Source organism: Coenobita brevimanus, chromosome 82 (genome assembly GCF_032717465.1).
Source record: "Coenobita brevimanus isolate Jiangsu-jjx chromosome 82, ASM3271746v2, whole genome shotgun sequence".
In the NCBI taxonomy this organism is placed as follows: Eukaryota; Metazoa; Arthropoda; class Malacostraca; order Decapoda; family Coenobitidae; genus Coenobita; species Coenobita brevimanus.
The window spans coordinates 1,789,558-1,802,694 of record NC_137035.1 but is presented as its reverse complement, the minus strand read 5'-3'; the positions used below and the strand labels follow the sequence as shown (position 1 = coordinate 1,802,694).

The following is a 13,137-nucleotide window of genomic DNA, read 5'->3' as shown; positions in this document are numbered from 1 at the left end:
TAATTTAAACTATGACCATCGCGAAGAATGGGCTCGTGATTTCCTTCGTTATCAGTGTCAGGTAGCCCGTCATTCACAAAATTTGCCATTGACGTAGGCTCCTGTATCTTGTGTACCAGTTATAGGCCAACGTAAGTTGGTGGTAGGGTGTACACTACACATTTATTTAATTTATCATCGGTGAAGAGTGCATGGGTATGTCATATTTCATACAGGACTACAGCTAAGGATAAAGGAAGAGTGAGGTGGAAGAAATAATGAAGAGCTATAGTACCAAGCCATAATATGGCTATGTGGCACTAAAGCTGGCGTTGAAGTTCATTGGAAATGAAGTTGCATGGCGATGATGTGATTCGGTGTTAAAGTGGCTTAGCAATAAAGTGACTTGATTGGTCAGTTAGCTGAATAGCTTGACCCTGGAAGACACGATGGGTCTAATAAGTTAATGGGAGGTTCATAAACTATTAATGTCGTAAAACCAAATGTCTAACCTGACAGTAGGGGGAAAATATGGCCTGGAAGAAACACGGAAACATCGAGAAAAGGTAAGACAGGATAGAAAAGGACAGTAAGGAGAGAAAGGTCGGAGACAAAAAGAAAGACCCCTTTAACCCTATTCGGTGCAACCCTTGGCGATTTCCCACACTTACGACCCTAGTATCGAGAAAAGAATCTTGAGTAATATTATTGGTTTGACGAAGTGAAAGGAACGCATTCGAACACGTCGGCGCCGTTGCAAGGCAAGCGCCGCCAAACATATCGTACCGCACCCGCGCGCACTGAAACACACACACACACACACACATACACACGTTTAACTATTATCAAATTTAAAATTAATGTAAATATCAAATGATAAAATATTTTACCATTCACCAACGCTTATCATGTTCGCCATATATCAAAGCCGTAGGCTATATTTTCAGTCTGAGGGCTGCAGTATCAATAAACCGTTTACTGTTGTCTCTCACACACACACCGTCCATAACATGGAAGTTGATAGCTTACACATCTTCCTCATCATCATCACCACCCTTCCTCCCTCACACTCACCACCTCCCATCTTCCTCACCACCACCTTCCCTCCTCCATCACCCTCACACACACCACTATATTCCCTTCTACCTATACTCTCCGTCTCACTACCACCGCTTTTTTTCTCACCACCATCTCTCTCTCACTCGCCACCGCTAATACTCTCTTTCTTCCTCACCTTCATAACTCCTAAACCCACTCTCAGTGGATTTACTACTAGGTAGACTAGTTGATGGAGAGGTAGCTATTAGTCAAGGAAATCTAATAATGTAAGCATGTAAATAATACCTGGTTATACATGCGAGTATTTTTTTTTATGCAAGAAAGAAGGAACCAAAGGGCAGGACCTGCAAATTGCTCCCTCCAAGAAAAAAACGACAGCAGAGCCAAATTCAAGATCAGTTCATTTCGAGATGCCTGGACACACTGTGTATGAAAGACTGGAGACCGTAGGCAGTAAAAAAAAAAAAAAAAAAAAACAGAGATGGAGACAATTCCAGAGTTGACCTGTTGCATACATGAATGACTGGAGCAACGGTTAACTCTTGCATTAAAGAGTTGGACAGAAAAGGGCTGAGTTTGTTGCTAAGACGGGTGCTGCGTGCCTGCTGTGGTGGTGGAGGGATGCAAGCAGACAGTTCAGAGGAGCAGTGACCATTGAAGTGGCGATAGAAAAGAGACTGATGCAACAGTGCCGCGAAGAGACAGAGGTTGAAGGGAGCCAGTAAGAGGAAAGTTAATGAGACGAAAAGTCTCCGACTCCATCCTGTTGAGAAGAACTGTGTGTGAAGCCTCCCCACACATGACAGCTGTGCTCTACACAGGAGCGAATAAAACCCGTGTATAAAGTCAACAACTGTGCAGGGCCGTGGGTTAGGGCTTCCTGACTAAAACCTCCCTAAGTGAAGAGTCCAGTCCTGCTGTGGACTAAAAATGGAAAGTTCATAATGATGATGATGAGAATACTACCATATATTTCTTTCTAATGACTGAATATAATATTTAGCTACGCGAGTTTCAGCCACACTCAAAAAGTGTGTAACCTGGATACGGGACGAGGACCCAACTCGCCATGTATCCCACCAACCACTTTCCCCAACCTCCTCCCTTTAGAAAGTAGTTATTTATTTTTCAAATGTCATTACAACTATATAATAATGAATTTATAGAAGTAAAAGATTATTCTTATTAATTTTACACGTGTGGGGTGAGGACTGAGTTGGTGCGTGAGGACTGTGTTGGTGTGTGAGGACTGTGGTGGTGTGTGAGGATTGTGTTGATGAGTGAGGACAGTGGTGGTGTGAGGACTGGTGGTGTGTGAGGACTGTGTTGGTGTGTGTGACGATTGCGTTGGTGTGTGAGGACTGGGTTGGTGAGTGAGGACTGTGCTCGTGTGTGAGGTCTGTGGTGGTTTGTGAGGATTGTGTTGGTGTGTGAAATATAATCTATTCGTGAGAACAAAACAGACCTCGACCTTCTCATGGACCCACTTCACGTATAACTAAGTAGTGAGAAACAGGTAGACCTTTATCATACAAATAGATGGCTAGTGAGAAAGGGCCGGGGAGTAAATGAGGAAGATAATTCAGAAGGAGGTATATGTAATGGAGATAAATGCTTGAAAAGGCATACATATTGCATAATAATTGCAAAATTCCACATCAACAGCCTTGTGCCTTACCTACCTCCTATTCTGCCTGCCCCTCTGTTCTATAATAAAGGTCTACCTGCTTCTCACTCCTTACAGCTGAAGGAGGTCCTTGAGAAGGCTGAATCTGTTGTCACCAATATATTATATAGGTATTTCTAAATCTGAGTACTGCAAATTAAAATTGAAGGGCACAGAGAAATATTTAGTTATAACCAATTATTCAAAGGGCACGGTAGCTCTATCTGCTCATGCTACGCCCCAAGGAGTATTCAGAGCAATGCAATAACAAATATTCAATTATGAATAGTTATACCCAAAACATCATCAGTATACAGTATAAATCAATGGTTATTCAGTGGGGCAGTCAATCCCAAAATACCGACAAATTAGTCAGTAGACTGTCCTTCTGATGTCAGTTTATTAGTAATTTCCCCACTGGTCAATCACTAGCCTATCACTGAGACCTTTGTCGGTCAGCCAGTCAGTCTCTCCAGAAGTCAGTCCCTTGATCCTCTGTTAGTAGTCACCACGAGAAAATGCAGCTGCCAGCCAAAGCTCCTGTACATGCGGGATCACCATTAAATTCTCTACGAGTAGACTGTTAACCAGGAAACGTGCCAGTCTTTGGATTACTGAATCGCTTAGAGCAGCCTGTAGCTTCCTGGTTAAACCCTATATCTCTTGTAACTGGAGAACAAGCTGTTCCCTGGGTAATGCACAGGCACAGTGTGGATATGAGGGTTAGGTCCAGAGCCTTGCCTGGCGCTTTCAAGGGAGACAGCAATCAGGCCCCAGCTCCTTCTCTACACTGCGAGACCATGCTTCATTTCAGCTGATCCACCCTGTTGCATCGACCCCTGGTAAGTAAAAGATCCCGGGTGCCAGTTAACTAACAGGGCCTCAGTGACCCACAGCCCGTCACAGGTCGAAAGAGTAGTAACCGTTAACTTGGGGCTATCCATGCCTATGCTCCTATGTATTTTCCGGCGGTATTTGATCCTACGCACTCGAACATCCTTTTTACTCTACACTTACAACTAATATAAGTAAGCCGGAGGATTCTTATGCTGCAAGATCCTCACCTTCCGTATCTCTATTTACATCTATCATATAAGGAAATTTTTAAACAAAAATATAATCCGTATATAACGTAAACTCAGTCATAATCTATATTCACAGACATGCATATTCATTCTTAATTTCCAAAACAAGACTTTCGCTGATTGGGGCATGTTACTATAGCATTTCATACATACTTTATTTCAATTCTGATCACAGGTGTGCTTGTGACATACTTGGACATTGTTTCGTGGACGATTTTGCTTTGGGGCGATTCTGAGTGTATCCTGACCATAAAGAGACTCCAGGCATGAATGACACTTGTGCTGTTTGCCTGACCTATTCTCATGTGTTACTTCTGGGACGGCCTCCTCTACATCTCCCTGTCCGAGCATCAGATTCATCTTAGCTATTGTATTCCTGGTCAGACCACAAGCCTGAACTTTTCTTCTTTCAATTTGCAGATTACACAATGCCTTCACTAACTGCCAGCCATAGGAGATTGAAGCAATTTTTCTTGGGTCCTGATTATTATATAACGAATAAATTGTCTGTGAATTTACTCTGGCAGTGTTGACAATGTAGCCAAGGGCATTCACTGTCCATCTTCTAGATTTAGTGTGTACTGTATGAAAACTTATTCTCTGATCCATAATGTCAGTGCCTCCTTTAGTGAAATCATACAATTTAAATATATATATATATATATATATATATATATATATATATATATATATATATTTTTTTTTTTTTCAAATCATCATCCTTGGAATGCCTAATATAGGGGAAACTGTGCTCAGAAGTAACACATCTTTCTTACCTTTGCTTTTGGTGGGTGTTACATAGGATTCAGTGTCATTTCCTCCCCGTGTTTCTTCCAGTAAACTTGGTATGACCCTATCTTCCCTTTCTGTGACTATCTCTGGTGGTATGCCTTCCTAGTAGAATCTATAGTACCTAAGGCTGAGATACCTTGTATTTGAAGCCACTCCAGCAACTCTATACTGTGTACAATCTATCCAGGCTAATAATCCTACCTCTAAGGTCGACTGAGTCTTGTAACTGACTTACCAGAGCTTTCACTGTTGGGACTGTACCGTATGTAGTGTGGTCCTGGCTCTCCAGGTTTACCTGAATATACAGCTGTCCTAAAGGTAAATGGATATCTAACAGCATTAATAGATTTATATTGGAGGCCGTAGAGTACGGGTTTGCTCTTATTGTAGTCTGAACCCTATTTGTGTTCTGCACCCATACAACGTTTCATCAGTGGTCAAGAAGGCACCTGGCTCTAACACTGAGCAACAACAATTACTGAACTGTTCAAAAAGCTCCCTGATTGCTGCAAACCGATCGTGTACCCATCTCTGGTGTCTGGTATCAATGTTGATCGTGTACCCATCTCTGGTGCCTGGTATCAATGTTGTTAAAAGTTATGTTTGCATGTAAGAAACCAAATCGTTTTACTGACATGACGGCTTCAAATATTGGGTGACCAAACCCTTCCATGAAGAGACGATTATAGCAATATTTATTTTGTCCCAACAAACCTCTTGGATAGAGCAGGCCAAAAAAGCTTTTCAATTCTATGGCATCAGTCATCTTGACGTGTGTTGGTATTTCAGCAGTCAGTATTAGAAATTTCGGTAATTATGCCTTGAGTTAGCATGGGTTACAATACCATCAATCATATTAGATGTTATAAACAACTCCCATGCCATTATTTCTGTATTAGCTGACCTTGCCTCTCCTAACAAAACATCCTTCACTAGGCAATACCTTCTCAACAGGCTTACCTTCTGTATGATTGGTCCATATTATTGACTTACCGATATCTAATTTTCTCTGGGGTTTCTCTAAAATGCAGGTATATTCCCTGAGCTCGTGTGGCAGGACAAATTCGTCATAATTATGTTTGTTCAAGCACTGGTCCATTGAACTGATTAATCTATTTTTCACCAGTGGCTTTCTGTTTCTGAGTGGTACCCACTCTTCTTCATTTTGTCAACATTCTGATCATCATCTACATCGTCGCCCTCAGCTACTCTATCCAAGGCAAGGTCATCATCATCATCATCGCCAACTACCTCTTCCAAGTAATCTTCGACTGGGTCGTCAACATAGTCGAAAATAAAAGCAATGACTACGTCCGTCGGCACATCCACCCCGTCCCCTAATTAATGCCTAACTAACCGTCGTCCAGCACGCCTACACGAGAGCCGCGAGGTTTGTGTGTGTGTGTGTGTGTGTGTGCACATTACAATGCACGTGTGTGTATCTGTGTGCACAATACAATGCACATGTGTGTATCTGTGTGTATGTGTACGAACAACCATTTCATTGGGTATGAGGAGTCATAGAGAAAAACAATGAATCATACATTTATAATAAAATTAGTGACTGAAATAACTATTTCACTATGTATGAGGAGTCATAAAGTATGAACAATGAATAATACATAGAAAATAAAGTAGTTTTAATGAAAATAGGAAACGTATCGTACGTCTGGAAGCTGTGTTGATGCCCGTTAGGCTAGCGTAGGCTAAGGTCCCAGATATTTCACTCATCTTCGAGCGTTTTCTTTTTGTTTAGCGCTCTCCACGGGGAAAAATCGTTAATTTTAGAGAAAACGCTCGTTTCAACCCAGTTTTTTCGCTCAGAATCACTATTTTGTTGTGTTTCCAGTAATTTAACAAGAAAATAATCGTGAGACCATGCATTGCTTACAAACTAGAGTTTGTTGGCAAAAATTAGTTAGGGCGTATCAAAAATGATACGGGGTGCACCGAATAGGGTTAAGTCGCCCTTTACGACAAGCAGGGATACTGGGGAAGAATTCTTTCCCACCTCCCCAGCGGGAGAGTCAGATGAAGAGGATTCAAAACTGCCTACTTCTTAAGAAGTCTGGTAACAGACAAGCTACACTTCAGTTTTAAACTCAGTGAGTTGCAGTCAATGTGGGACTGAAACAGGGGTGTGTGATGTCTCCATGGCTGTTTAATATATATATGGATGGGGTTGTAAAGGAGGTGCAAGGTAGGGCAGTGGATGTGGGGGTGGCCCTAATGAATGAGGGTGAGATTTGGAAGCTTCCGGTGTTGCTGTTTGCTGATGATACAGTATTGTTGAGTGAAGATGAATGGGAGTTGCAAGGTTTGGTGAATGAATTTGGGACAGTGTGTAGGAGGAGGAATCTGAAAGTTAATGTAAACAAAAGTAAAGTTATGGTGTTTGAGAGGAATGAAGTCACAGAGTGTGCAGTGAGGTTGGATGGTGAGGATATGGAGAATGTGAGTGCATTCAAGTACTTGGGTAGTGTGATGAGTAAGGATGGAACTTTGGGGGATGAAGTACGTGAAAGGGTACAGCAGGGAAGAAAGGTTGTTGGTACACTGAAAGCAGTGATGAGAAATAGGGACGTGAGCATGGAAGTTAAGAAGTCACTGCATGATGGTATTGTGATCCCTACCCTGACGTATGGAAGCGAGGCGTGGACCTTGCAAGAGGGGAACAAGTCAAGAGTGAGAGCAGTGGAAATGAGTTACTTGAGAGGAGCATGTGGAGTGACGTGGAGGGACAGGTTGACGAATGAAGAAGTGAAGGAACGTTGTGGGGTAGATGTGGATGTGGTTGAAAAGATTAGGAGAAATACACTGAGGTGGTTTGGACATGTGGAGAGAATGGAGGATGAAAGACTGACTAAGAGGGTGTATGTAGGTGAGGTGGAGGGAGGGAGAGGGAGGGGTAGACCGAGGATGAGGTGGAGGGATGGAGTTGAGAGGTATATGAGGGAGGGGGGGGTGAGTTGGGGGGAGGGGAGTCAAATGGTGGGTGACAGAGTGACTTGGAGGCATTTTGTCTGCGGCCACCCTTTGCGGGATTAGGGCGTCGGGCTATAGATAGATAGATAGATAGAGTTGCAGTCATTTGATGTGAACTGCAAGCAAACTTTATAAACTGCAAACAAACCTTTATGAGCAACAAGCAGACACTGTGAACTGCAAGCAAACTTTGTGATTTTTCAAGCTTTACGTGAAAAAAGGCGCAATTTATATTAGAGAAGACTGTCACTTTTTATGTTATTTAAAGTTGGTTTCTGTAAATACACGTCAAAACATTACAACACATACCTGCAAGACTTCTCCAAGATGAATGACGTACTGTAGTAATGTATTAGCCTGTAAGTTAGGATTAGCAAGAAATGGATTTTGTCATTCATCTGATTAACAGAATATTTTACAAAGACCAAAACTGTCAGGCAAAATAACCAAAGTTTGTCTTTACCAGCGAGTTAAAACTGTAATTTCACTCTTGATACCTTTTGCGGCTTGACCACATTTTCCTACTCCCATCAGAACGGTCAAAACGGATCACAATCTGTGGGTTCCTGGGACGTGGCTGGTGGAGAAATAGCCTAAACCGATCATGACCGGTCAGATTGGCAGCATGAAAATGCGAATTTCATTCAGTTTATGACTGATTTTTTTTTTTCCATGCGGGCAGGAGGGGTAGATGAATGTTTCATTAACACTTTCACTACTGGAAATCTTAAGCCCAGATAAAGTGTCTGGTGGCAGCAAGAAGGGGTTAAACTCACAGGGTTTACATAGCTACTGTACTTACTGATGCCAAGACGATACTCCGATGTTTCAGACAATCTTCGAATTACTGAGATGCTCTAGGACATCCTCATACGGATCCAGAAGACTCAAGTTTTCGATAATAATGGAACGCTTCTTGGCCATGTCTACGTAAACACCAGCCACTCGGTGCAGGTATGGGATGAAGGCAGTGTAGCAGTGGTGATAAATATCCTCACTCAGCTTCTCTAGTGGCGACTTGGAAGACTGGCTAGGAGAGGAGGGGGCGAGGCTGGATGAAGGAGAGGAATCTGTAAATGAATCAGTAGTGGGAGGGGAATTTTGAGCTGAGGCTGAGGGGGCAGAATATGAACGGTAGAGTGTGACAATGGTTTGAACGTGATATGTGACGAGGAGGATGGGCTTGCAAGAATCTTCAGTATATGCGGGTTTGTGGGTATAGTCGTGTGAGGACCAAAGGCGGTGTAGACAGACTGCTGCTGACGTCACTACGTGAGCACAGTGGGCGGCCATGATGTCCTGTGCCACATCAGGCTGCTGACAACGGTATAGCACCACAATGAAGCAGGACACAAGCCCACAGTCGTCCAGTGGTGGTAATAATGTTAGCAGGGGATCCAGCACGGTGGGCAAGGCGTGGCTGCTGGCAGGGGGGTGACCGTGAGCGACCAGGAAGGTGTTGAGGTAACACAGGTACTGGCGGAAGACACCGGCCACACCATGTCCAGGAGGCACCTGTGACGCCAACATGGTAGCCAGGGTTGCCATCATGTCTATGGGGTAGAAGGCACTAAGGCTGGGTGTGACGGGTTCAGGCAGGGGTTGGACTGGAGGTCGGGGTATGGGTGGCAGGTCACCCATGCATTCTATACAGTAAGTTATGGCACGCTTCAGAATGCTTGTGAAAATAGTGGGGTTGTAATCCTGAGGACAGGGCAGGGTGGCAGGGGAGGAGGTCAGCAGGTGGAGGGCAGCGTCAGGGTTGCCCAGGTCCCTCAGAGCAGCTGTATAGGCAGAATTCATCCAAGCAACTATCCGCACAGGAAGTTCTTGCACCGAGCAGTCCACCTTTATCCCGTATCTGGTTGCTACACCAGCAAGGTACTGTTTACTGAGCTTCATAAACTTTGATCCAAGTAAACCTTCATCATGTGCAGGAGCCCGCCCCAACATGTGTACAATAGCCCGCAGCTTTGCAGCATTTCCAGATCGAGGTGGCACCTTGCCCAGTAGAAGTTCTGCAACTCTGAAGAAGATTGGGCAGGAAGAGGCCCGCAAGGCAAAGGGCTGTAAAGCTCGGCAAGAATCCTCTAGAGACGACTTTGTGCGTTCCAGGTACCATGTCATGAAGGTGTCGATGGGCCCGAGAGGCAAAACCAGTGGCCCGGCTATGGTCCAGGCACACTGCTGGTGTTGGTACACTGCCTCTAGGAAGCCAGTGAGCACCCCCGCACCCACCACACCCACACCATCACCCTCACCCTCACCCTCACCACCATCCAAGCCCACCACTTCCCTCACCATGTCCTCCAGGTGACTGCGATGGAGTGCCAGGTACTCCTCCCTCATCACTCCCACCCACACACCCTCACCATCACCCAGACTCTCACTGCTGTCCATTGCCCACCCTGGAAAATTTGAAGAATAGACTTAAAATAGGTATGTACTGTAGGCATTACGTAACAAAACAAAAAAAAAGTATTCATAGACCAATCCATATTCACAATGTAACTGTTTACATTAATTTCAACCATATAAATATAAGACAACATTAGCTTCGAAATAAGTGATGATCACACACTTCATGCCCACCAGAATGTTTTCCAGGAGTGGTAAAAAAAAAAATAGGTACTTCGTGATTATTAATTTCCATTGAAATTCTAACATTTACTTGCAATCATCACCTCAAATCTGATTTACTGTACGCAGATGACGCTGCGTTAATGGTTAATGATGAATAGTAGCTTTGCAGATAGGTACAGCCTTTTGTGAATGTGAGCATCGTGTTTTGAAAATAAGTGTTGATAATAGTAAAGTAATGATTGTTGAAAGAAAAGGTATGGGGAGAGGCGAATTGACGAGAGGTAGCTGCCCCAAGGAAGAGAGACGAATTGACAAGAAGTAACTGCCTAAAGGAAGAGAGACGAATTGATGAGAGATAGCTGCCCAGAGGAAGAGAGAGAAACGAACTGACGAGAGGTAACTGCTCAAAGGGAGAGAGGGACGAACTGACGAGATAAGTGCCTAAAGGAAGAAGGACGAACTGACGAAAGGTAACTGTCTAAAGGAAGATAGAGACGAACTGACGGGAGGTAGCTGCCCAAAGGAAGAGAGACGAATTGACGAGATGTAACTGCCTAAAGGAAGAGAGACAAAATGACGAGAGATAGCTGTCCAAAGGATAAGAAAGACCATTGACGAGAGATAATTGCCCAAAGGAAAAGAGACGAACTGACGGGAGGTAACTGTCCAATGGAAAAAGAAAGTACAATGGCACAGGGAAGGAAATTGGTTGGTGTAATGAAGCCTTTGGTATAAAACAGAGATCTGTGTGTGGAAGCCGCAAGAATTTTATAAAAACAGATATAATATAACGAAGCGAGAAAAAAAGGAAGGAGTGGAAGGTAATGCAAAATATTCTGAGGAAGGAAAACTGCTCAGGGACCGTGATGAGATTTGCAAACATATTCACGCAAGATTTCCTTTGATTACACGGATTTAACATTATTATTATTATTATTATTATTATTATTGTTATTATTATTATTGTTATTATTATTATTATTATTATTATTATTATTATTACTACTACTACTACTACTACTACAACTACTACTGCTACTATTACTACTACTACTACTACTACTGTTATTATTATTATTATTATTAAACTTAAGAAGGCCCTCTACTGGTGATGAGGTTAAAGAAGACTCCAAGTAACCCCCCCAGCTCCAAAAGTCAATTCTAAGCTCAATAAAATCACCACGTGCAAGCAAGAATAAAGCGAGAGAAAAATCATCGCGCTGAAAGGGCTCGTATCGTATAGTTTGTATCATTTATAAAGGCTCCAGCTTGCTTGCATGCGTCGGCCTTGATCACCTAATGGCGGCTCTCCACGCTGCTCGATCTCTGGCAGCCTCCCTATTCAGTCCCTAATTAAGCCTCCAATACCCTACCATACACGTTTCGCACAAGATCGTATTCTAAGTGGCTCTGGAGATTTCGTCACTGCTCTTCCGTAGCGATTTATTCTTCACGTAACACCTAAATATCCTCCTGTATGTTATTTATTTATTTTTAATGCAAGGAAGAAGGAACCAAAGGCCAGGAGCCATGTCGATGTTTAAACGACATAAGTAGCATATAGGAGAATGTTAAGGTATATATGGAAAAGGAAGAGATCATACGAAGTCCCTTACGCCACCTAGAACCATTTTAAAAAGCCTTCACTAATCAAATGTCGATGAATTCACTCTCGTAACGATGACATTTTAACAGGAAGAAGAAAAAGTCATGTTTCTTTATAAGCTATCTATTCTCCCTTTTCATCATCATCATCATCATCATCATCATCATCTTCTTCTTCTTCTTCTTCTTCATCATCATCATCATCATATTATAGTAGTAGTAGTAGTAGTAGTAGTAGTATTAGTAGCAGTAGTAGTTAAAAATATTTGTTATGAATGGAAAATTATCAGATTTTGAATTTTAGGAGGAACAAGAAACACAGATATTTTCTATAAACTCACCTTTCCTTATTCTTCCTGCAAAAGCAAAAACGTAGCTCCTGACAATTCGCCTCTCGCAACTTTTTTTTTTTTAAGGGCGAACAAGCTATGTAGCTAAAAGATTGTAGGCTACATCCCCTTGCCGTTCCTGCAAAAGAAACAAAAAAACGACACAACAACAACAGTGATAATAATTAATAAAAATAATAATAATAATAATAATAATAATAATAATGAAATAAGGCGGTAGCAAGAATAAAATGAAAGAAACGTTCTCCGGTTTGCAACAGGAATCTTAACTCTTCCACTCGCTCTGGTGCAAATCCGGTCAGAGTTGTGAGTTAACCTTGCCGTGTGCCTGACCTTTGACCTATTGTCCTCAAAATCAAATCTCTTCATCCCTGGCTATCCTCAGTTCTTCCACAATGTTTCGTTCAGTTCTAATTACATCTGACTGAGGCATTACTCTTAAAATCACTCATAAAGTTTGGCCTAAATCTGATAAAGACCCGTATTCTCGCCGGGTAAGAAAGCTCCTTAACACCCCTCCCTTACCGATTTATTTTCCAAACTACTCATTAATATCCCCTGATTCGCTTCTTATGTCATTTCAGTATCGACATACATTGCATGAATAGCACAAGAAAATAGTTAAGGAGGAGAATAGGAAACAAATCGGCAACGAAGAGGTGTTGGTAAGCTTCCCAACCGTACTAGAATACCGCTCAAAGACTGTTGATATTGACCTCGCCATGTGACCATGACCTGACCCACTGTTCTAAAATACAACAGGTCAAGGCCTTGGCTGACCCTCAACACTTTCATCAAATATACCTAAAATCGGACTAAGACTGAGGACACACACGCCGAGTAAAACAGCACTTTCATGGCTATTGCACGCGCGGGTGTCACTACTGCGTCTGCCCTAACCTAATGAATATCTCTAACCGCTTTCAGCTTTGTTAATGACCAGGTGCAATTATAAGGGTCGGCTTCTCCGGTAACCAAGGAGACTCAATCCTACCTCATAACTAAGGCTGATCGAAATGTATGCAGCATGACA

At 42.7% G+C, this 13,137-nt stretch overlaps 1 protein-coding gene across 1 annotated transcript in view; it reads right to left on the bottom strand.

Moving 5' to 3' along the window:
• Window positions 1–8,083, bottom strand: part of LOC145409655 (tRNA dimethylallyltransferase) — an 89,452-nt gene extending 81,369 nt beyond the window's left edge. The window contains exon 1 of the mRNA XM_080280006.1: window positions 8,064–8,083. Coding sequence (XP_080136132.1) covers window positions 8,064–8,083 — 20 coding nt within the window. The remainder of the gene's footprint in view (window positions 1–8,063) is intronic.
• Between the last annotated feature and the right edge of the window lie 5,054 nt (window positions 8,084–13,137).